Here is a 22,204-nt window from a genome sequence, read left to right as displayed (position 1 = left end):
AACGCTCATCAGACACCCCTACCTCAGAGCAGCCCTTGGAAGCAAATACCTCAGGGAGGAAAATTTAACCTGCAACAAGTTTGAGGCCACAAAGCAAATTAGTGGCATGGTTTGTGATGCTACCAGAAGGTATAACTTCTCCATCCATGCTTGGGCACTGCTAGGTACCACTAATGTTCTGGGGACAGACATACTTTAAAGGGGAAAAAAAAAAATATTGTTACATCCCATCCAGCATCAGCCTTCTCTCCTGGACATGATCCTTAGAGTGTGAGGGCTTCCAGAAGGAATGGGGAGCTGGCAGTGGTAGGAATGCCTACAGGAGAAAAGGCAGGGTGTGGAAACCTATTGGTACAAAGGGGGAGTAATATGGATGGCAGCAAGATGCCCAGGAGGGCATCTGTGTGCTCAAACCTCTCCCTGGGACTCCAGCAGCCTTTGGTAGAACTTTGGTAGAACTGGAGAGATGAAGTGCAGAGTGGTCCTAATCTACAACCCTTGTGGAAGCGGCAGAAAGTGGACTTGTCCATCATTGAACTATTTTCAAGCAGCACAGCTCTTAGGTAAGTGTTTCTGGAAACATGATGGGTTTTCCTCTTGCTCTGCAGGATCCCCTCACCTTGATGGTGTAAATGAGTTAAGGGCTAAATGGCACTGCGGTCAGAGCTGCCCTGCCCTCAGGTGTTGGGGTGTGGGGCTTGGGGCAAGCCTCTGTGGGTTGGTGAGTTTAGCTCAGGTTCAAACACGGGGGGGAAACGAGCTCACCCATTTCTGCCTCTCTGCAGGGCCCTGCTCCGACAGGCAGTGCTGCGCTGTCCAAGCTGCGGAGTCCTGGTGCTGCTCCAAGGCCGCCAGCCTTGCAGAGGAGAATATGGTTTTGTTTAGCTTGCTCATATGAAGAAAAAAGTCTGTCAAAATAGGGATTTGGAAAGGGGAGGGGGGAGCAGGAAGTCTTCCTGTTGGCGTTTATTAGAAGGGAAATTGATGTTTTATGTTCAGGGGCCCTGCTGGATGTGCAGTGCTCGGGGACAGTGGTGTGGTGAAAGCCTCCTGACTTCTTGAGTGCGGGGTGCGAATGTGATCTGGAATAAGCAAGAAAGGGCTAAATATAGACTCCGCTGGCTCTCATCCTGCAATGGCGGCTCTGCCCTCGCTGCAGTCCTGGAGGCAGCAAGTTCTGCCTATTGTTCCGGTCACATTCTTGTGTCCCACGATGGGGCCTCTGTGATGGAATAAAATGAAGAGAAACAGATGGGAAAACAATAACCCAAGGAACAGGCCCTGAGCTTTGCTGGAAGCTTCCAAAACCCCATAAATCCCCAAACGCATTTGTGCTGGATTAGGGACCTGAAGGAAAGCAAGGGCCAAGTACTTGCCTTCCTGTGTCCCCTGTCCTCTTGTTGCACAGAGACAGCTCGCTACGGGGGCTCTACCTTGCAACAGATGATTGTAGTGGCAACTTTGTTTCCTTAATCTTTTAATTCTGGCAACTTCCCTAGCTTCCCAGTCCTTTCTCTGCACTCCCTGACCTCTTGGTCTTGCAGGCCCCTGGATAAAGTGACTGCACAATGAGCCAACCCACCTTTTCATCCTTCTCATGTACAACTGAGCTGGCTGCAAGCAAGACATGATGGGACCCCTGCAAGGCAGTGGTGCAGTCTCTCGGAGTTGCTGGTAAGTGCTCTATGGAAAGGAATAACCATTAGTGACTGTGAGCCTCTTGGAAGAGGAGAGGGACTGACTTGAGCACTGAGCAGGGAATATGACCTGCCTGACATACCATGTTTGGTGACCATGAAGGCATCAAAGTAACTGCAAGTCCTGACCCAGCCACAATTCACTCTTTTTTCGTGTTTGAAGTCAGTGTATCATGTTTTCCTCAACAGATTGTTATATATAGTATCCCTTCTTTGTGCATGTGCAAAACCCTCCGTGAGCAGCAGGGAGGATGGATGACTCTGGAGGTGAATGAATGAAGTTTGGTGCTTTCTGCAGAACTCTGCTTTACCTTGCAAAAAGCAAACAACTTGTTTACTCACCTACCTGTCTGTGAATTGGCTTTGCTCACACTCAGCCAAAAACCACAACTGTTTCTTTCCCTAATAGCTTATTTGCTGCTGTCTTTTTGAGATGAAGCGGTTCCCCAGGGGATCAGACCAATGTTGCAGCTGGCCCAGGGCAAGAGTGAGGCGGTGCTGTGGGGAGTAGGGGGGTGAAATGAAATGAGGTCTTAGTTTAAACCAACCATTGTGTGAAACCTCATCTTTAGGATCTGAGGCAGGAAGAACTGCACACGCTGAAGCTGTGCTGCTGCAGTTGTGCAGTCAGTCATTTAAAGCCAGATAGGGATCTATATACCAGCGATCTTCATCTGTGTAAAAATTCCCCTTTTCTCCCCCTGTTCCAAGCATATGTTCTTTCAGTCACCCTCCTCCCTAATATGTTTGCTCTTTCCAACCACTGCTCCATGTTAAACAGCTGTCGCTGCTCTGAATGGACAGATATATCCCTATGCAAGCAAAGAAATGATGAAACTATTCATGTGCTCACATGGCTTGGTCCAAAGCTACTGAAACCAACAGCCAGGCTCACATTCTGTTTAATGGCCTTTGAATTAGGCTTGATGTTACTTGGGCAGTTGCATTTGCAGGATACAGGTTTTCTGTGTGGCTGGTCACTATACTAGGGGGTATTTTGTACAGACAGATATGTACTCTGGGATTGTAATTACATAGTTTATTAACTTTGTTGTTCCTTGCCTTTGAGTGGGAGATTTTTTTCATTGAAATTATAGTGTCTATGCCCTTTTGTTCTTTGTCTACATGAAACCGCATAGGAACCACCAAGTTGCTGGTAAAAAGCGAACTTGAAATCAACACAAAACACTGTTGTGCACAGGAGAGTGCATTGCTTCCTTTGATCGAGCGTTACGCTGCCAAACTCGTTTCATATCCTGCATCCCCTGCTGTGCTGCAGCACTGTGATGCAGCTGATGTGCCCTTGTGTCACTGCTTCTACAGCTGGGTATAAGGAGCACACCTAACAAAGTGTATTTCAAAGGCGAGGCCAGTCAAGTACAACTGGCCCCTGTTCCAGTTCATGTGTTTGCTTGTGCCGCCTTGGAGGACTGTCCTCGGAAACCACACTGAGGACAGGGAACTGCTCCTGCCAGCCCCGTGGTGCTACAGGAAATGAATCTTCCTGTTTTGTTTCCCACCTCGGTTCTATTTAGGGCGAGCCCTGCTTCCTGCTGAGAGCTGAACAAGGGACCGATGGAGGTAGATTTCATGAGGAACATGAAATATGTCCTTCTTTCTTTGGACTTGGAGCCACTGAGAGCCTTTTCATGCCATCTGAATGGGATGTGGGAGGAAGCAGGGGAGGAGGAAAAAGACTCCAGGCTGACTTCTCTTTTAGGATCTGACTCCCATTCCTGTTGTCTCGGGGGAGAGTGGTTTACACCACCAGTCAATGACCTTTTCTCAAATGCAAAGTAAATATTTGTCTCAGCAGACTAACCATTGTGAAAGAAACAGTAGAAGGCAGGGAGATGGCAGGTAGCTTTAGATATCTTAAGTCCAGTACCGCAGAGCTAGGGTGGATAACACCAGTGAAGCCAACAGGAAGATGCTTCTACCTTTTAGAGAGGCAACTGTGCAGTCTGCAGACTGTGCAGTGGGGAGAGGGGAGTCTGGCTCACAAAGTGAGGAACAAGGAAAGAAAAGTCAGGGTCTTCAGTAAGTGTTAGCTTGTCTAGCTCAAAGGTGAAGGAGGGAGAGAATCCTCCTGTTTGCCTTGTCTCGCTTCTGAGGTGCCAGCTCAAGCCTTTTTTATGTGTGTAGGCAAGAGTCACTTTGGTCAAACGCAGTTACTGTTAAGAGGGGGAAAAAACCAACCCCAAACCAGCACATAGTAAGGCATAAACAGTTGAATCCTCAATCAGCTGAACACATGGAAGAAAAATGTTTGGGCTTGAGTGAAGTATCAAATTCCATTTGGGTGGGATGGTGTTCAGTAATGCCACACTGCAGTGTTTTGTTTTGGAAACAAACCAGAGTTGTTTAATCCTTTCTTAACATTGAAGCTATTCTGTAATTTGCAATTTGAAAGTGCAGCTTGGGGGAGCTGATTGCATTTCTCAGTGTCTGTTCCTTGTGCTACACACAACCCTGTTTGGGTTTTTTGTGTTCATGCTGTGAGAGCTGGTGGGAAGGTCTGCCTTTTGGACGCAAGCGAACTGATTGATTTCACAAACAAAACTGAAAGTGAGCAGAACTATCTTCATGTTCAGTGCCCTACAGACCCCTTGGCCCTGAGGAATACAGTGATTGGAGGGAGTTGTTAGGTCTCATCACTGTTATGGACATGGGCTCTTGGCTAAGAGAGGCTAGGAGTGATTGAAAGCAGGAGCCTACCTAAATAGCGATGCTTGCATTGTATTGCATATATTGCATATATGACTTGTAGGAAGAAGGAAAATTTCCTCCTTTTGTGATTTTTAGATAGTATTAAAACTTGCTATAGCTCAGCCCCTGGATGCCCACTCCATTTTTGAAATCACAGTGGTATCAAGTCCTCTTCTACGCAGTTTTGAAGTAGATTCTATCAGAGTGCTTTTGCCCTTGATATGGGTAGCTTGGTCTGCTTTAGAGCTCTGCACCATCTTGAAACTAATTTGTCTTGAAGCAGGAAGGATTCTTGCTGCAGTCCCTCAAGGCCTCATTGTGCTTGTTCCTGTACAATGTGGTGCTTAGCTGGAGGTGTTCACTTTTAGGAAAGAGTAGTCAAAGGAGTGACTTGTCCAAGGGCGTTGAGGTGCTTGGGGAGGCAGCAGGAGAGCAGACCTTAGCTTTCCTGTTGCTGGAGCCAAAGGCTCTGCCATCGGCCAGCTTCCTCCCCGCTTCCTCGTGGAGCCTAAGCCTGACCTAATGCTTGTGTTGTTGATGCCACTGTGATTTCTACTTACAGCCTGGGAATGACCAAGTTTGTTCCTTTAGCAGTCATTTAGCTTCTGCAATGGAGAACAAATAGAAACAAGTTGAGGCTTGACTTGTTTTATTTTTAACTCTAAGTGCCTAAAGTGCATGTGGCTGCAATGGTGTAGCAGGTACAGCATCGTTTCAACTTTGAGGGATAGGGACTCCACCTTTCTGTTACTGAACCACATTGTAAATCAGCGCAGTGCTGCAAGCAGATTCTCTACTGGAGAATCCTTTTTTCTTTTTTTTTTTTTTCTTTTGGCAAGTGAGTGACACTTGATGTTACCTTCAGTATCATATTGATGCATGTGTAGTTTTTAAAAAATAGTAGCTACTGTCCAGTCCATTCTGCCCCTTTCCGTGTAGCAAACTCATCTCTTGTATGTATGGCGGGAAAAGCAGCTGTGAATGACTTCACCAGATACAGAGCAATGGCAAATCCAGCTCATGATGTATGTTAGCAATATGAATAGCTTACCCCTTTCTCCTGCTCCTTGTCTCTCCTAAAAAGAGTAATGGAAAGTTAAAAGAATTATTTAACATATAATAGATATTTAAAGAAACACTTCTTCCTGTAAAGTGTATTCATGGTTATCAATGTCGTAAGGAAGAACATTTTGTCTTTTGCTCCTGAATGATGGGAACTCATAATGCCGTAAATTACACCAATATAAAAGTTAATGTACTTAGCTTTAACATGGATATTTTACTGTTATTATCACTATCGAAAGTGACATCCATCACAGTGACATGCACCCAAAAAGGAAAAAAAAGCCTCATGTAGTTGTGTCTAATAACCCCAATTACAGAGCTCTTCTAATGCCTTTTTTTATAACAGTTTTGCAGCTCTGTATTATCTCCTATTAACGTGATTTCTCTCCTATCTATAAATTTCTCAGGATTGCCTCTTCCCCTCCACTTTCCGTGATCACCATTTATTATCCATACGCTTCCCATAAAACAAGGCTATAGGTGACATAGAGAGATTGATGCTGACCTAGATACAGGCCCACCCCCAGCTTTTTTCTTTCCCCTCAGCAATAATGTGCTCGTTACAGTGTTGAGGAGGCTTTGTTAAAAGGTTCAGCTTCTCCTAGCAATTGGTGCTAAAAATAGTCTCATTAGTTGAAACTTCGCTTGATCAGCAAAGGAGCTCTTGGGGAAGAGGTACTGGGATGGACTCAAGACGTAGATAAACAAGAGGAAACCATCCCGCTGCCCTGTCAGCTCCAGGACTAACTTGGACTTGCAAGGCAGCATACCAGCAATGCTTTCTGTCTGCAGCTCTCTGCAAAAGGAGGCTTCTCCATCCTCGCTGGCTAGAGTAACCATGTACCTGATGATGACTTTGCTCACATAGTTTTGGGGGTTTATTTTAATGTTCCCACATTGAGCCTTTTCCATGGGCAGCTGAATACTTTGCAGGCCTTGCAAGGCTGCAGCACTTGTAAGTGCTCCTGGGGGCTTGAGTACTGAAGAGCAGACCTCTCTCAGAGGGGACAGGTCCCCGGCTCACTGAAGCCAAGGGATTTAGGATAATCTCCACTGGGCTGCAGGCTGCTTTGCTGTGGTTCTTTCCAAACAGCTTTGTGCAATTCTGTGCATTTCCCTGGAGTTTGCTGGGGCTTCCCAGCATGAGCAGCTCATTTCTGCCTGCCCAGGCTTCAAGAAGTGCAGCAGAGTGCACTTGTCCCCTCTGCATCACTCCCTGGGCCAAGGGCCCTGCCAAGCAGGACACATCTGTGACATCTGTGGAAACCTGGGGCAGCTGCGCAGGTCGGGGATCCTGAGGAGTGGCCAGGTAGTGCCCAAGGAGAGGGAAAACTATTTTCTTTCCCAGGAGTCAGTTAATTTTGTTTTCTGTCCTCCCATTGCTAGGAAAGCTTGGCCCTGTTGGCCAACACTGGTAAGGGGGCAGTGGGTTTCTGCAGCTCCAACTCGCTCGCCCTTTGCCAGCCTTTGCCTTTGCTCTGCTAGGAGGCTCTTCTGCATAGCAAAGGATATCTCATTATCTCCTGTCCAAAAGGGAAATGCAGCTCATAGAGTAATTATCTCTGCCATTCTTGCTGCCTTATTTCTTACCATGTTAGAATACTCATAATTAACCACAAAGCCTTTTTTTTTTTTCCTTCTTCCTCCCAGTTCTTGCAGTTGTACTGCACTGAGCAACTGAGGCATGTTTGAAATAAAGCTCTGCCTGTTTCTACCTACCTTGAGCTGAGTTTAACTCTGCCTTTGATGAAAACTGAAGGGAAAAGTCCAGCTCCCCCAAACAGAAGGTGGCATGGGAGGGAGCGAGTGGCAGGCTCTTTGCCTCTCCTTTCTCAGTCAGACTGCGACATGAGTCGCTTAGGGACATGGTTTAGTGGGCATGGTGGTGTTGGGTTGATGGTTGGACTCAATGATCTTAGAGGTCTTTTCCAACCTTAATGATTCTATGATTCTATGAGCCCTGTACACAGACCTGTTTTTGGGGAAGACCTTTGCAAGCCATCCATGATGAGGTTGTCTAGGCAGCTGGCATGGGCTACCTGTGTGGTGCTGCTGGGGGAAGCGAGTGGTCCCTGAATTATAGCTCTATTTATCCTACCAGATTTTGGTGGGGTATGATTTGTGGTTCCTTCAGGGAATTTTTGTAGTTTACATGTGTTGGTTTCTTAGTACCCTCTTTGGTTTTGTCATCATTAATAATGGGGAAAAAAAAAAATCAAAAAAGAATAACTCTGAGGCTGCTTTGGTAATGGGCTGTGCTTTGGTTAGTGAGGGAAAAGCTTACACTGAATGCCGTGTTATTAATGAACCATTGGTTTGATTGTCTCATTACTGCCCTGAAATGTTGTTTAGATGACCAATATGTAAAGCCTTTGTATGTGTGGATATATCCAGCAACATAATGGATGCAGCAGCATTTCTGAAGGCCCCTCAGTGGTCACCAGTCTGAACATCTTCCAAAGCTTGCTGCTGATTCAATTCAGCCAGGGCATTCCCAGGAAAGGCTTGTTTCCTCCACTGTTTTTCTGCCACTAGCAGCGGTGGGAGAGCAGGGAGCAGCTGGAGTGATTACTGGTAATTATCTGTCATCCTTGTGAGCCTGATCCTAGGGCTGCACCTTGGCTTGGGGATTGTATGTGACTTTGGCCGTGCAGGGGCAGAGCCAAGGACTCGTGATGGCCATCCTAGGGCTGTGAAGGCTGCAGATGCTTCTGTCAAACTGTGGCTCTGCAGAGCAGGAAACTCCCTCTTCCTCCTCCCTAAGAGGCCAGGAAACCAGCAGAGGAAGTCAGCGTTCAGAGACAAGGATCAGCATGAGTAGGTGGGCTGGGAGGCAGCTGGGCTGCTCCTGTTCACCTCGGTGCTGTCAGCCCTGCTCTTTTTGACCAGAGCTGCATAAGCTAGCTGGCCCTCAGGCTGCAGCTAGAGGGGTGTGCTGGAAAGGGCCTGCTTTGGCCTCCTTGCCAGAGAGCCCCCAGTCTGGCTCAGACCACCGTGGCTGTGAGGCCCCTTGCTGCCAGCTGCATGTTTGGGTGAGGGAGGATCTCTCCATGCAGCAGGACACTGAGCAAAGGAAGGAAAACGTCTGCAGGCTAGGGGGCTGCCTGGACTTCCCAAGCAGTTTCTTGGGCTGTGTGACAGCAGCAGAGTATGTTGTTACCATACTTGCTCATTTGATATGGCCTCTCCATGATCTGCCATGTGGGCTTCCGAGCCCAGGCAGGAAGAATACTTACTGTGCAGCCAGATGGTTTCGTTTTTTTCAGGGAGATTAATTAGCTAGCATCGACTGGCCCAGCCCTGGCATCTGAGAAACAAGTACTTATGGCAACAAATGAGCTGTCAGTTGTCCCTTCCTGAGCCCGCTGAAGGAGTTCAATGGACTTTTCCTCAGGCCCTTGGTATCTAGATGTTGCGTGCTGACATATGTTACCTGTCTCAGTTCTTGAGGTGTCTGTTGAAGCTTGTGTGATGGGTGTGTAGGTGTGTTAAGGGAGGATTGACCAGAGTTTGGGTACAATTTCAGGCTCCTCTGCCTCCATAAGGAACAGCTCTGCTGCCAACTTCATGATGCCCCCTCTTCCTGCCATGGAGGAAAGACTTTTGTCAGGAGCACTAAATTAGGTGCTCCTGCCAAGATGGAGATTTTATGGCAATTGCTGTATTGGGAAGAAAGACTAAATAATGCCCTTGGAGCTTCAGAAACAAAAGGTTTAGTGATGCCACAGCTTCCCATGTGTTTGTTCTGAAATCTGTGCCCAGTGCTAGAGCACATGGACCTGTCTGTTCAGTTCCTCACTCATGGGCAGTGAGGTTTAGCTCCTTCCCTTTGTGCAAGTCTCTTCTTGTTTCCTGTACCCATTTGTGACCTTCTTGGGAGGGCTGGAAGCCCCAGGGTTTTCCCTTGAGGGACGATTGCTCATCCTTGAATAAGATGTTTACTCTTGCCTGTAATTCATGGGGCTTGAGCAGTGCCAAACCCTAACTGTGCTTCCTTCCCATCTCATTGCTTTCATGTAGAGACATGGGTGTGTGAATTGCTTGGGGAGGTTCAAGTTGTGGCATGATAAGCTCCATCTCCAGGCACTTTCCCAATCTAGTTTGTCAGGAGCAGGTTCTGCTTCTTGTTGTCCGTTCATCGCAATCCCCAGTGTACATCAGGGTCTCCTGGCCTTCCTCTGCTGCCCTACCCACTTCTGGCTCACAGGACATTCGGCAACCAGTTACTGGTTTTAAAATAAGAGGACAGGCATCCTTTATTCAACTTTGAAAAATGGGGAGGTTTGGAGCAGTGGAAGGGAAAGGACCATGGGTCCATTCCAGTATTTATTTTGCTTATTGGAAAACAAAAATATTTACCAGACTGCTTTCAGAAACCAGCAATCCATAAGCTTGGTTTTCATTAAAAAGGCACTCATTGTTTTTCCCCTGAGGATTTAGTGACATCTTTCAAAATTTTCTGTGCACAATAATTGTATTTTTTTATCAAACTTTGTTCTGACTTTGTGACCGCAATAAAGTTTAGGAAACTATTATTTATTATGGGTTAAAAAATATTCTGTGAATCTGACTGCTTTCCTTGATTACTGGGTCATATTGTGATTCTTCTCCCAGTTGCAAAACAGCATTGTAAATGCTGCTTTCAGACTCTGTGGGATGTTCCCAAAATGGCTTGGAGAGCTACTGTCTCTATCATCCATTGCTCAGCTCTGTTGCTGGGACCCTGACAGAGAAACTTATGGATAGATGCCACAGGGAGAGAGAGGAGGTGGTATCTGAGCCCCCTCCTCCTTCAAGGTCTGTCTCTTTCCTCTCTCTTCTCCAGACTCCAGAAATAGAAGTGTTTGTTTCTGATGTTTTAGTTTTACCTTCATCAGAGCTCAGTCTTGGTCAGAAGTTAGGGAGTAAACTTCTCTTAAGCTTCTCTCCAGCCTGCCCTTTTTTTTTTTTTTTTTTTTTTTTGAGATGGGTCTTCTTGTAGCACTTCAGAACTGAAAAATAAGGTGTCCTGGTGACGATGTTGAAAGTCCTCCTGCAAAGCGAGCCCTGGTACATCCATATTAGCAGACTCCAGAGGCTGTTTAGCGTTGCTTCAAGGATGGGGGTAGGGGGGACAGAAGAAGATTTCCCCTTAAAGAGGATTCTCGGGAAATCTGTGCTTGCTTTGGAGACAAGGAGTTGACCTTTGGGGGCACCAGAGAAGTTCTGGAGATGGGGAGGTGACCTACAGAGACACTAGACATATGGTATTTGCTGTAGCCTGGTCTCCAACTCCCTAAAAGCATGTGAGCAGAAGGTCAGGGGAATACCTAGAGGTCAGACATTCTAAGGGTCCTGTGTCCCCTAAGTACAGACCCAGGGAAGCTACCCATACATAGCATCAATGCAGATCATGTATGTTCATATTGAGGCGAAGTACCTCTTAGATGGAGGGGGCTGCTTAGCTCCCAGGCTTGATTTGCTGCTGAGATGGGGAGGGTATGGCTGTCTTCTAGGAGCTGAACCATGGCTGTTGGGTCACTGACCAGCCTTCAGGTAATGAAGGCTGTAGGCCACTATTTACCTCAACTAAATCTGAGGTCTGGACTGTGAGCGCACAGTACCCATCTTGTTAGCAGTCAGCTGAGCCCTACAGCATGACCCTGTCTTTTGCTAGAGAAGCCCTCAGCTATCCTCTAAGGCACCTGAGAGATGGTCAGGTTAGGTTAACGAAATAACCTCTGCATGGATTTTTTTCTTTGTCCTTTCCCAGAGGGGCTGTTGCCTTTCCGTTCTCCTAGGACACATGGTGGCATTCCATTCCTCTGAGGTCAACTGATTGTGGCCTTAACCTACCAGAGAACATGGGTTCCTCACTGCTTTACAGTAAGACTAGGGGGTTTTTAAAGAACATGCCATAATTCATCTGGGGTTATGGATTATAAGGCAGAAGTGATCAAGTAAAATCTATGATGCATCATACAGGAGGGAACTGTGAGCTGCTGTTAATCCTAGCAGAGGAGCAAATGACTGTGTGAGATGGAAGACCATAGAGAAAAGAGTCTAAATATATTTATCTGTTTCCCATTTGTCCCTGAAATGGACATCTTAAGGCATGAAATGATTTTAAAAATCCAGCTTCCTTTTCAGTTTATGGCCTGAACTTTCATAACTAGATGTGTAAATACTGCACAAAGTATCTTGACTATTCTCCTGCATGTTAAACTGCTGCACCCAGTGTAATTGCTTGCAAATATTGTGTGCAACAGCAAGGGAAAAAATGGGTTTGCTCTGTGTTTATTGCATTTCACTCAGCTTAGCCACTGGAAGCAGCTTGAGTCAGCTTTGCTTCATCTTTCTCACCCTTAACCCAAAGCTGCATTGTTTAGGTTCCTAGTAGAACTGGTTGGGAATCTCTTGAGAGGATCATTTGTTAGTAAATGCTGCATTATGTAGATGATGGCTTTTAATAGAGAAATGTAAATTTTGGTTAAAATTTTTGTGGCTACCTCTTGTATATAGAGACACCTGCTCACAATATTACAGCCTGGGATCAGACACTCAAGCTAAGATGTGAAAGCTCCTACCTCCAGATCCAGCCCTACAGATCTTCAGCCTCTTTCCCTCTCACCTTTGGACTGTTGGCTTTTCTTGGACAGACGTGTGGGGTTGGGTATGCTCTAAGCTGTGGGAGCCCCTTTCTTTTTCCTTTGTTTTTTTGTTTTGTTTTTTTTTTTAAAAGGTTTGAATTTATGCCACATCAAATGTTTAATAATCAGTCCCTGAAATACATTGCAAAAGGGCAAATATTTTTCTCTGGATGACTTTTAATTCACAACAGAGAGAGGGAATCCTTCCAAGAGATTAAGCAGAAAAATGGTATCTGCCCTTGGATTGTGAAAGTTTCTGCCTTTGAGGGGGCTCTTTGAGACTCCTCTCGAGACCTGCCCACTGTTGCAACTTGCAGTGAGCCAAAATGCTTCTCATCATGATTGTGTGGCTGCTCGAGGGAGCCAGGCCTGGACAACTGCATCAGGTTTTAGGTCTGATTTAGCAATTGGTAACCAGTGCCCAAAATCATGGCACAAATTGAAGCACCTAAGAAATCTGGGATTGGGACTGGTAGAGCATGGTTCTGCTTGAAAGTTTGCTAACATATGGGCAACTGGAAGCAGCAGTTTGCCTCAATTCCTGTATCTACATTTGGGCAAGGCTTCTGGTTGACAGGAGTGAGCCCAGCTGGTCTCAAGAGTGAAATCTTGCCTGTTTTATCTGTAGGAGGTGAGAGTTGTATGTACCATTTTTACTTTTTTTGTTGAGAAATAAGTCTTTCACCTCCAAAATAGAAAAGCTCTCTTGTGTTTGTGTGTGAACACCCACAAACTGGAAAGGCCAAATCTCTTGCTTTTCCTGTCCCCAGTGCAATTTGTAGGGAGCTGCCTTTGCTTGCCCACGTCCCCAGCTTCACTAAAGGGCTGTGTTTACAAAGCTCTTCACGTCTGACCAGCTGAGCTCTGATTTGGATTTATGCACAGATTGTTTGAAGTTCAGGCATAAAACCTAGGAGGGTTGATTTTATTTTGTTTTTTCTTCTTAAGGGGGGCTGGGAGTCCAGGCTGCCAGAATCGATTGGACTAACTTGTATATCTTCTCTCCTGAAGCCAGCTGACAGTTTTAAACCATCTTTAAATCAAACCTTTGTGGTTAAGATTTACTGGGAGCTTTTAACAAATGAAAAGCAAAATCTGGTGCTCTCCATGTGGAAGACAAATTCTTGAATCTGGCTTCCTGTGCATTGACAGAAATGTGGGGCTTTCAGGTATATATTTACGTGTACACGCTGCTGAGCCCTGCAGCGATGATAGACACTTCCAAATGGCCCTGCTCAGAAAGGAGAGGTATCTTAGTGTTTGAAGGCAGATCCTGTGAGCCTCGTAGATTTATGGGAACGAGGGCCCTGAAGTGGGTGAATGGGACAGGTACCTATAAATATAATGAGCTAGTCTTGCACACAGAATAGCTACATCTAGCTTTATAAATAACAGCAGCCTTTTAGGTTTCCTAGGAGGTCTGGCAGTCTTACAAATGAATGTGCTGCTAGTTGTCTGAGACCAGACATCAGAAAGCTGTCCATGAGTGCTGTTGGCCCACTGTCTCTTTTTCCCTGCCCCCATTCCCTCTCTCAGTGTGGTTTTTTTTTGCTGTTTTTGGTTACTGAAAAACAGACCCTGCTTGGCCTGAAATCTCTCACTGTTGCTTGCTGAAGATGAATGATTCATCAGGCCCAACCTGATAGAATTGTGCAAGCCAGTCACCAAAGTTAATCAGACCAAAAGGAGAGAGAGGAGGGAAGGGAAAAACAAAAACAAAAGGCACCAGAGCTAGTTCTAATTTTTGAACCTCCCCTGGGAATTTAAAAATGCATATATAATGTTCTCAGCCTGGTTCTCCATCCTCCTCCAGCCTTCATTGGGAAATCTGAGAGCAACCCAGGCGATTGGTTTTAAAGTGCAACTTCCGATGTTGCAATGCAGAAGAGCATGATTCAACAGGCCTCTGACTGCTGTCCGACGGCTCATTCATGGCGCCTTATTTGTTAATAGCGCTGGGGAGCAAGCGGCTGCGGTTGCAACCTGCTAATCACTTCCACTCGGATTTGTTGTGTCACACCAGCAAGGATTGAGGTGAGGGGGCCGAGGAGCTGCTGACATGAATCATGCAGTGCTCTGCTGTGTAATTAGGAAGGAGCCCTGTGGTTCTTGGTGCACTGGTGAGATTTCTCAGGCCTGAAACATAATAAAGACTGCCACCCACTTTAGCAGTGAATTAGCATCATCCTTGCTGATCCTGAAAGAGGCTGAACACTTGCTGGAGGTCTGGTTCCTTGGGATCAGGGGGAATTGGGGTTTGACCAGACAGGGCAAGGCTGATAGCTAGATCAGTGCCATAGCGGGGAGGACAGATCTAGGAGGATGGAGAGTGTCAAATGGGAGGAGAGTGCCTGGGGGTGCTCTGTGTGAAGGCCATCACTCCCTACTTGGTGTGTGGCTGCAATAGCCCTGCTCACGTTCACCATGTGACTAAATGAGACAGAGTTGCACAAGCGGTTGCAATGGGATGTGCTTCTCCCCTGCCTGTTTGCTGTGATGCTCAAGGGATTCCCAGGGTGCTGCTTCTATGTCTGCAGCTGAAGAATATCCTTTAGTTTCTCTCAGCTGGTTGCAGCAGTTTAGCTGGCAGTGGGGTGCTGTGCAGGACTCACCGGCTTCAAGCCCAGTGTGGCTGCAGGCCCCTCTTGGCCACCTGTGCTGTTGAGGGTTAGCAGGAGAGGATCACCGTTACAGTCACCATTCATGCCAGTTTGTCTAGCTGTTCTTTGCATCCTTGGTGCTTTTGGCTTCAGGAATTACGCCGAGATCTTAGTGAGCATGAGGAAATGTGTTAAACCCTGAAACCTTCACACCACCAATGGCCTCGTTCCAGAATGAAGAGTCTAATTAGTCAGTGAGTCCACATTACAACAGAGAGGCATTCCCTTTACTCTCTTTCATTTTAGATTAATTTTAGTTTAATTCAGTTCAGTTTTGATATATTTAGTATCTAACAATATTGTATCAAACCAACATCTCCACATGATTTTAATATAGAATTAAATTACTGTGATACTGTCAGGAGAAAACCACATGCCAGACCCTCAGCTGCTGTGAATCGGCAACAATCCATTGATTTCAGCAGGGCAGCACTGATTTATCCCAGCCAAGGATCTGGCCCACCCTTGCTTAAAAGGAAAACCCATTTCCTCACCCTGGTTACTGAAACCTTGCCTATCAAGATGGGATGTGTCTAAACCACCTCCTTTTACTTTTCACCACTTGTGTCATTTTGTTTGTGTTTTCCGCTACTCTTCATTTTTTGCTGGGGCAGTGAAACTTTTCTGTTGCAGATAATTTCACTCTAAGCTCACAAGCCTTGGCACAGCTGAGTTTTGGGAGGATGGGTTTAATGTTGCACTGACTATGAAAAATGATATTATCTTCTGCAAAATAAGGCTTCTGGCTGTAACGTTTTAGTTCTTGTACATAACCTTCATGCTATACAAGGCGGTGGGGGGGAATGTTTCCTACTGTTTTCTATTCTTTATATGATGCTTGAAGAAGCCAAGGGTTGGTGTGTGATCGCACTCTTCAAGTCAGAGAACACCTGAAGAGCTGGGTACCTCTTGAGACAAATAAGAGGATTTCAGACTGGCTCTTGTGCAATTTCTCTGCGAGAAATAACTTTCATGGGCTAAATGAGAGTCACTTCATTTTTGTGAAAAAGCATCTGCTTTCCACAGCACAGTTGTATTTTTCTGTTGGCACTGTCAAACTGCTTTGTTTGAACACCACAGATGGCAGCTGCATTATCCACTGCATCCCTTGCTTATGAGGGGAGACATAATGGCACGTGAGAGAGGGAGCCCAGCTCTGATTTCTGATCCAAACGGTCCCAGGAGCTCTTATGCCTGGCTCAGGGCAGGGTGACCCCGTCTGTGCATCAAAATGGTCCACGTGTGTGACAGAAATCCTGTTAAAGTTAGTGGCTTCTGCCTAGGTGACATTGCAACCTCAGCCACCTTCCCATGGCAAAAGGAAGAAACGTCCTTTTTGACAGGTAACAGGAAAAATGATGATGTATAATGTTATAGGTTGGGTGTAACTGCCACCCTTCATTTACTGCAGTTGTAAGAAATTATTAATGCTCCTTTGTGGAATCAGGGAGCTGAAACAATGGTGGCCTCCACCCCAAGCACCACGTCACTGCCCAAAACAAAGGCACAGCCCCAGCCTGCATAGGTGTGGACAGGTTTCCTTGGCTATCGGCTTGGGAGAGCCTGGCAGGAAAGGCAGGGGAGGCAGCTGGGGGGAGCCCCAGGCAGAGGAGCAGTCAGTGCTTTGTGGGCTAACTGATGGTGAAAAGGGAGCGGAAACAAGAGCAAATAAACTGGGCCCAGCATGGTGGGGAAAGATTTTGTACCTGCTTCCTACATGAGCAGGATTTCTGCAAAGAAATAACTGGCACTGCTGAGAGGCAGAATCCACATGGAGTCGACCCAAGGCTCTGGTTATCCACTTGTCTGAAAGAAAGTCACTAAAGAAAATGAAATGAGTTGGAAAACAGAAGGCATTGGCAGGAGAACAGCCTGTTACTGGAATATATTTGTTGTACAGCAGTAAATGGAGGAGCCTGATTTGCCTGGCCCTGTGCAAATCCCACTAAGCGTTTACAAACCAAGAAGTGATGACTGACGCAGAGCAGAGGGGCAGCAGGGGGAGAGTGAAGTGCTTTAAATCTCTCATTTTCATTTGACTCAGTTCCAGGATGACACAGTCCACCCTAGATTAAAAATAACTACAGAAAGGAGTAGAGCACTACTTTTTCTTTTTTTTTTTTTTTCTTTTAATCACGCTTCAGGATATCTTTTGGGAGCATCACAGGTTTGATTCAGCCTCCTTATTTAGCTTTTATGCCAGCCTCTCAGTGGAATTGTACCATCGTGGCTGAAGTAATACTGTGGTGACTTGCAGCTGTGACAAGGACCTTGGGCTTCCTTCCTCATTTTAACATGAAACTGTAAGGAAGACTTAGCAGTATCCTTGTTTTCACCCAGAAATGCTTTTCTTCCAGAGGTCAGAGATGGTAGGGCCTAATGGATCAATAGTGATTTGGGAGCCAAGAGGTGTGACCTCTATCTCCCAGTGTAAGTTTTTGGGAGGACTGTTGGGAGCGTGGACTGTTGCTTGCTATGGCTGTCCATGACTTCTTTCAGTTGCCTTTGCAGGTGCATCAGTAGAAACACCTACCCACTGTCTTTTTGAGTCTGGTTTGTGAAAAAATACATCCTGTATCATTGCTGCCCACGTGCAGATTTCAGCCAGATTTGGCGAAGTGGAAGAGAACTCAAAGATACTAACTTCCAGCTTTTTTGTTAAAATTTGTGGAAATAAGCAGTAGCTAGAGATCTAATTACTTCTTCACACCAAGTTGCAGCAAAAGTGCAATCTTGTTAGAAAAGCCCCCCAACACCCCCTAGAGGAGGCAAAGTTCTGAGTGACTGGAGTGGGGTTGTTACTGTCAGGGTGCAGAGCTGCTCGATCCTGGGGAGCCTTGATACTGAAATCCCTGGGACACCCAGTTACTGCACAGGACATCTGGATAGATTTTCTGACTCCCTTATCTCCTGTCTGCTTGAAATGGGACTGTAACAAATTCCCTTGCTCTGCACCAGTAAATGTGATCTCCTACAAAGCCATCAGCTGTGGGTGGTATGAACTGGTATAACCGTGGGATAAACAAACCTTTGCATATTTGTGCTACTGGAAGATCTGCTTGGTTGAAGCAGGGGAAAGTTGGCTTTCACACCTCCTCAGTAAGGTTAGAAGGCAGCTAATAACTCCTTTCCTCACTATAGAGCTGGTAAAAACTAGAGCTGGCCTAGCCCTTTGAAAGCCATGGCCTGGTCTTCCTCAGCTCCTCAGCCTCCTGGCTGAGACAGGGAGGACAGATGTGCAGTTTGGTGGACAAACTGAAAAATAAGGCAGAAAGGGCAGGAATCCCCCCTTTAAGGGATGGCAAATGAGGAAGAAGAGATTTAGCCCCAAATTTTGCCTTTATTCAACTGGCAATATATTATCTCCAAGTGATCTCATCAACTAAAAACATCAAGTTAAGTTTAAAATGGCTGTTTCAAAGGAGTTGGGGGTTTGTAACCCTCAGACATTTTATTGCCAGAATTATTTTGAGATTTGAATAGCTTCATACATTTTTTCTGTGAATTTACTGTTTTCCATAAAACCAAACGAATTACCCAGCTCTCTTATGGTCGGATAGGACTGGCAATGCAGCAGCTGAGGGGTGAGAGGTGCCTTGCAGAAGCAAGTGTCTGCAAGCAGACAGGACTCGCTCTGCCAATTTTCTCCAAGCACTGTGAATGGCGCCGTAGGGTATTAGAAATGCTGCTGTCATCTGAAGGATGTTTCATGCTGCTGCAGACCAGAAAAAAAATCTTTTCTAGGAACTCAAGCCTGAATAACATAATGAATCCACACATTTCTTGGTTTTCTCCGTTATCTCCTTGTGCTGCCTCACAGCGCTATCTTTCCCCCACCCTTTAGGGTGGCTTCGGTTGTCCCCAGTGCATGAGCAAGGGAGTGTTAGACACTTCCTTGTAAGGAGCATACACGGGCCTTACCTGCTGCTGCTTTGCCTTGCAGGAAGCGTGACTCGCACAGATCCTGCTGCTTATCTCATGTGGGAAACAGAAAATATCTTCACCCAGCAGTGAGGTAGGAGTGATCACTTTTCTGTAGAGATGGGGCTTTTCAGCGGAGGGCAGGGCTTTTGCTGCTGCTGTTTGTCCTGATGTGCAAAGCCTTCCCATCAGAGATGAGATCCTCTTGTACTAGGCATGCAGAGATAGAAAGAGATTGCTCTAAATCACAAAAAATGTCAAAATAGATAAGGGGAAAGCTCTGCAGACAATCATTGACTGTCCTATGTCCTTTTGGTGGGCTAGTGGCACATGGGCCCAGCAAAGTCAGTTCGGTGTGCACAAAATGAGTTTCTCTAGAGACTAAGTGTCCAGTGCTCCTCCAGCTCAAAAGAGCTGGTTTTGGCACATCATTGCGATAGTCTCACATGCACTCAGTGGATGCAGCCAGAGATGACTGCTGAGCTCATCATTGCCACAGTGTTTTTTTGTTCTGTTAGTTTTCTGCCAGTTCAGTGAACTGAATTGGCTCATGGAAGCATCTCCAGTGCCAGAAACATCAGTGTATGGAGTAACAGTGGAATCAAGACCAGCCCTTCTGACAGCTGTTAGCTTTAGCCAGCCACTCTGGTTTACTCACTCCTGGTGTCTCTCTTCTTCCCTTCACAGGTGAGTCCCTGGGATCCCTGAATTTCCGCAATTTGCAGCTGTGTTCCCTGGTGAGTGAAGAAGTAGAGACCATGCTTTCTAGCACAATCCATGCAGCACCATTTGCCACTGCTGCAACTGTCTACATGAAAGCACACAAGCAGGTGGGTAGCTCACAGCTGGAGGGGGACTCCTGAAGTGAAAGAGGAAACGGGGAGTGTCCAGTGTGTGTTTATGAGGGCTGCTCACAGAAGCTGGCCCTGCAGTGAGAATTGATGAAGACTTAACTTACAGTCCTTCATGGGTTTATTTTCCAACATGGATGAAGAGTGGGCTTCAGCCTGGATTTTTTAATCCAGTTTGTGCTCTCTCCATCCTGGGGTTGAGATTGCAGCATCTCCTCAGCACAGTGCCTGAGGCAGCTCTTAAATTGGTTGCTAGACTCCTGCAGTTCTCACTAGAGCTAGAGTTTCAACTCCTGTTCTTCAGGCTAACTGCATGAAGTGGATTGAAATTTCAGGGTTTCCTTGCACACATGTTTTCTTTCTGACATTTCATCCCATCTCCCTGCTTTCAGGCAGGCTGTTATGGCTGATACAGCATGAAACTTTGGAGGGGGAAGGCTTTGTAAAGTAGTTAAGGATTAGGAAGTGATGGTTAGATTGCCTGAGGAGCTTGTGGTGCCTGTCCCCGGAAGCTTTTAGGAAGAGGCTGGCTATGTGCTTCAGCCATGCTACTCAACAGTGGGGCCTGTTTTAAGGTTGGATGTGAACTGCTTGTCTCTGAACTATTCCTTCACCTCTGCTTTGCAAACAGTGCTTGCTAAGATAATTGGCAATGACAAATGCTTATGGAATATTGCAAGTGTGTCAATAACCACCTAAGAAGTATTTGGAAATAGCTGCTCTTGGTATTCTGGGTTCGAGCTTCCAAACAAGAGCTCCAAATAAGTGAGCAAGAAGGCAACACATGTTCTCTTAGCTGTGGGTACCCTTTGCTGAATGGGCGTGGGCAGCAAACCCACACAGAAACTGTTAGTAATCCCCGCGGGCTCTGATGTGGTCACACTGAACCAGAGGCTTTGTATTATATGTGAATGCGATGATCTTACTTTCTAATGTTTGGCTGGCTTTAGAAACCATCTTCCTTTTTTCCTCTCTTGTTTTCTTTCATGAAGCCAACATTTCTCATTGGTTTGGGGTGCTTTAGTGACTAGAGAGGAATATAGGCTTCTCAGAAGCACACGAGCTGTTTTGCTCTTCTGTAGTGTCCCTCCTCTGCATATGGACAGAGGAGACCTGGGTGGAGAGAATCAGAGTCTGAGGCTAAGGAGAGCCACAGGCATGAAAGAAAGTCTCTGAAACAGGATGGAGTGGCAGAAAGGCTGTATTTTCTCAAGGGATCTGTGCATTGCATGAAATGAGATGATCCTGCTGCCCTTTCTGCAGCAGGTAATTGCATGTTTTGTATGTGCTTTGCTCATTCTTTGTGACCCAGAATGTGTTTCTCTCCCCAGCCCTTAGCTCTTTCTTTGCTCTGAGTCTTTTGATTTGTTCTTTCTTGTTCTCTTGTTCTTTTCTACTCTTTGTGCACGAAGGCCAGAGGTGCCTGCTACCCTTTTGACATCTTCCCAGCACAGCTCATGCTAGCCAGGCTTTGAAACAGAAGCAGCTGCAACGTGAGGCCTCCCCAGCAGGTCTCCTGTCCTGCTTCCGTTCCGTCTCCGTGCACACATCCGGAGGAGCCAGTCTGCTTGCAATGCCATGGCTGCAGCTTCAGCCAGCCAGAAGTTATCTGCAGTTTGCCTCCTGTGACACTGAGTCACAGGAGAGAGGAAGGTCTTGATTCACTGTCTCATGGGAAATGCTCTGGCTCCAGGCTTCCCTTAGCATTTCCTCGCTTAGACACCAGTTCAGCAAAGCATTTGAATAGAGTTTGTTGAGCTGCTGTCTACAGCTCACTGCCCCCACCCCGCAACATGACAGAAAATGTCCTTGTGGCACTGATGGTTGTTTCCCAAAGAAATGTCAACTTCTGTATGAAGTGGAGTTGGTTGCTTTGATATTCCCTATTCATGGCGAATACTAAAAATACTTGTTGAAAGTCATGACTCTGGTGGCAGAGTTTTTTTCTTCCTTTTCACTTTTTGCAAACTCTGTCACTCCAGTACTGGGGAAATATGCATGTATGATGGAGAGGGGGTCCTTTTTTCCCCACTGCCAAAAGAAATGCAACATTTTAGGGAGAGAGGAAAACTTCCCATTGCTTTCATCAGTAATTGAAACTTCAGAAAAAGTGTCTATCTTTTATTTTTTCTACCGTTTTGAAGGAGATTTTCCACTTAGCCACCTTCTTGGAGGTACTGGCCAGCTCTGCCCTGGCTTTGGTCCAAAAGTGTCTCTGATCTGCAAAACTGTCCTGGAAATGTCACTAGAATAGCCTTTCCTGTGAGATTTCTGCTTCCTGCTGAGCTGACAATGCAGCTGGATTCGGTGGGATTTCCCCTGCGGTGAGTGGGACATGGTGTGGCTGCACGGTAACTGAAGTCTCAGGCTCCTCCTGAGCAGAGAAATCTGTGAAGACCATGTTCTACTTAAATACTTGAGGTTTTCACACTTGAGGGTTTTACTGGTAGGTATTATTTTAAATCCTTCATGGGTGGAAGGCAGCCTTTAGATTTGTCAATCTTACGAAAGAAATTTAGTGTTTGGAGTATTGTGCTGGGACCCCAGAGAACTATTTTGGGAAAACTAAGAATATAACACTGGCCATCTGTCCATGGCTGGGCAATATTGTTTCACTCCTTTATTCCTTTTTTAATCTGCTGTTGGCTCACCTGTGACAGGTAGTACAGCTG

At 46.1% G+C, this 22,204-nt stretch overlaps 1 protein-coding gene across 2 annotated transcripts in view; it reads left to right on the top strand.

Moving 5' to 3' along the window:
• The first annotated feature begins 504 nt into the window (after positions 1 to 504).
• LOC143164076 (uncharacterized) overlaps positions 505 to 22,204 on the top strand; it is a 118,982-nt gene continuing 97,282 nt past the window's right edge. For both annotated transcript variants that reach the window (XR_012996020.1, XM_076346188.1), the window contains exons 1-4: positions 505 to 563; positions 1,545 to 1,674; positions 18,704 to 18,775; positions 19,369 to 19,511. Coding sequence is in view for 1 of the 2 variants with exons in the window: in XM_076346188.1 (XP_076202303.1) it covers positions 19,440 to 19,511 (72 nt within the window). In the remaining variant the exon portion in view is untranslated. The remainder of the gene's footprint in view (positions 564 to 1,544; positions 1,675 to 18,703; positions 18,776 to 19,368; positions 19,512 to 22,204) is intronic.

This window comes from Aptenodytes patagonicus, chromosome 8 (genome assembly GCF_965638725.1).
Source record: "Aptenodytes patagonicus chromosome 8, bAptPat1.pri.cur, whole genome shotgun sequence".
In the NCBI taxonomy this organism is placed as follows: domain Eukaryota; kingdom Metazoa; phylum Chordata; class Aves; order Sphenisciformes; family Spheniscidae; genus Aptenodytes; species Aptenodytes patagonicus.
Note: the sequence above shows the minus strand (reverse complement) of the source record. Positions and strands in the feature narration are given on the sequence as shown.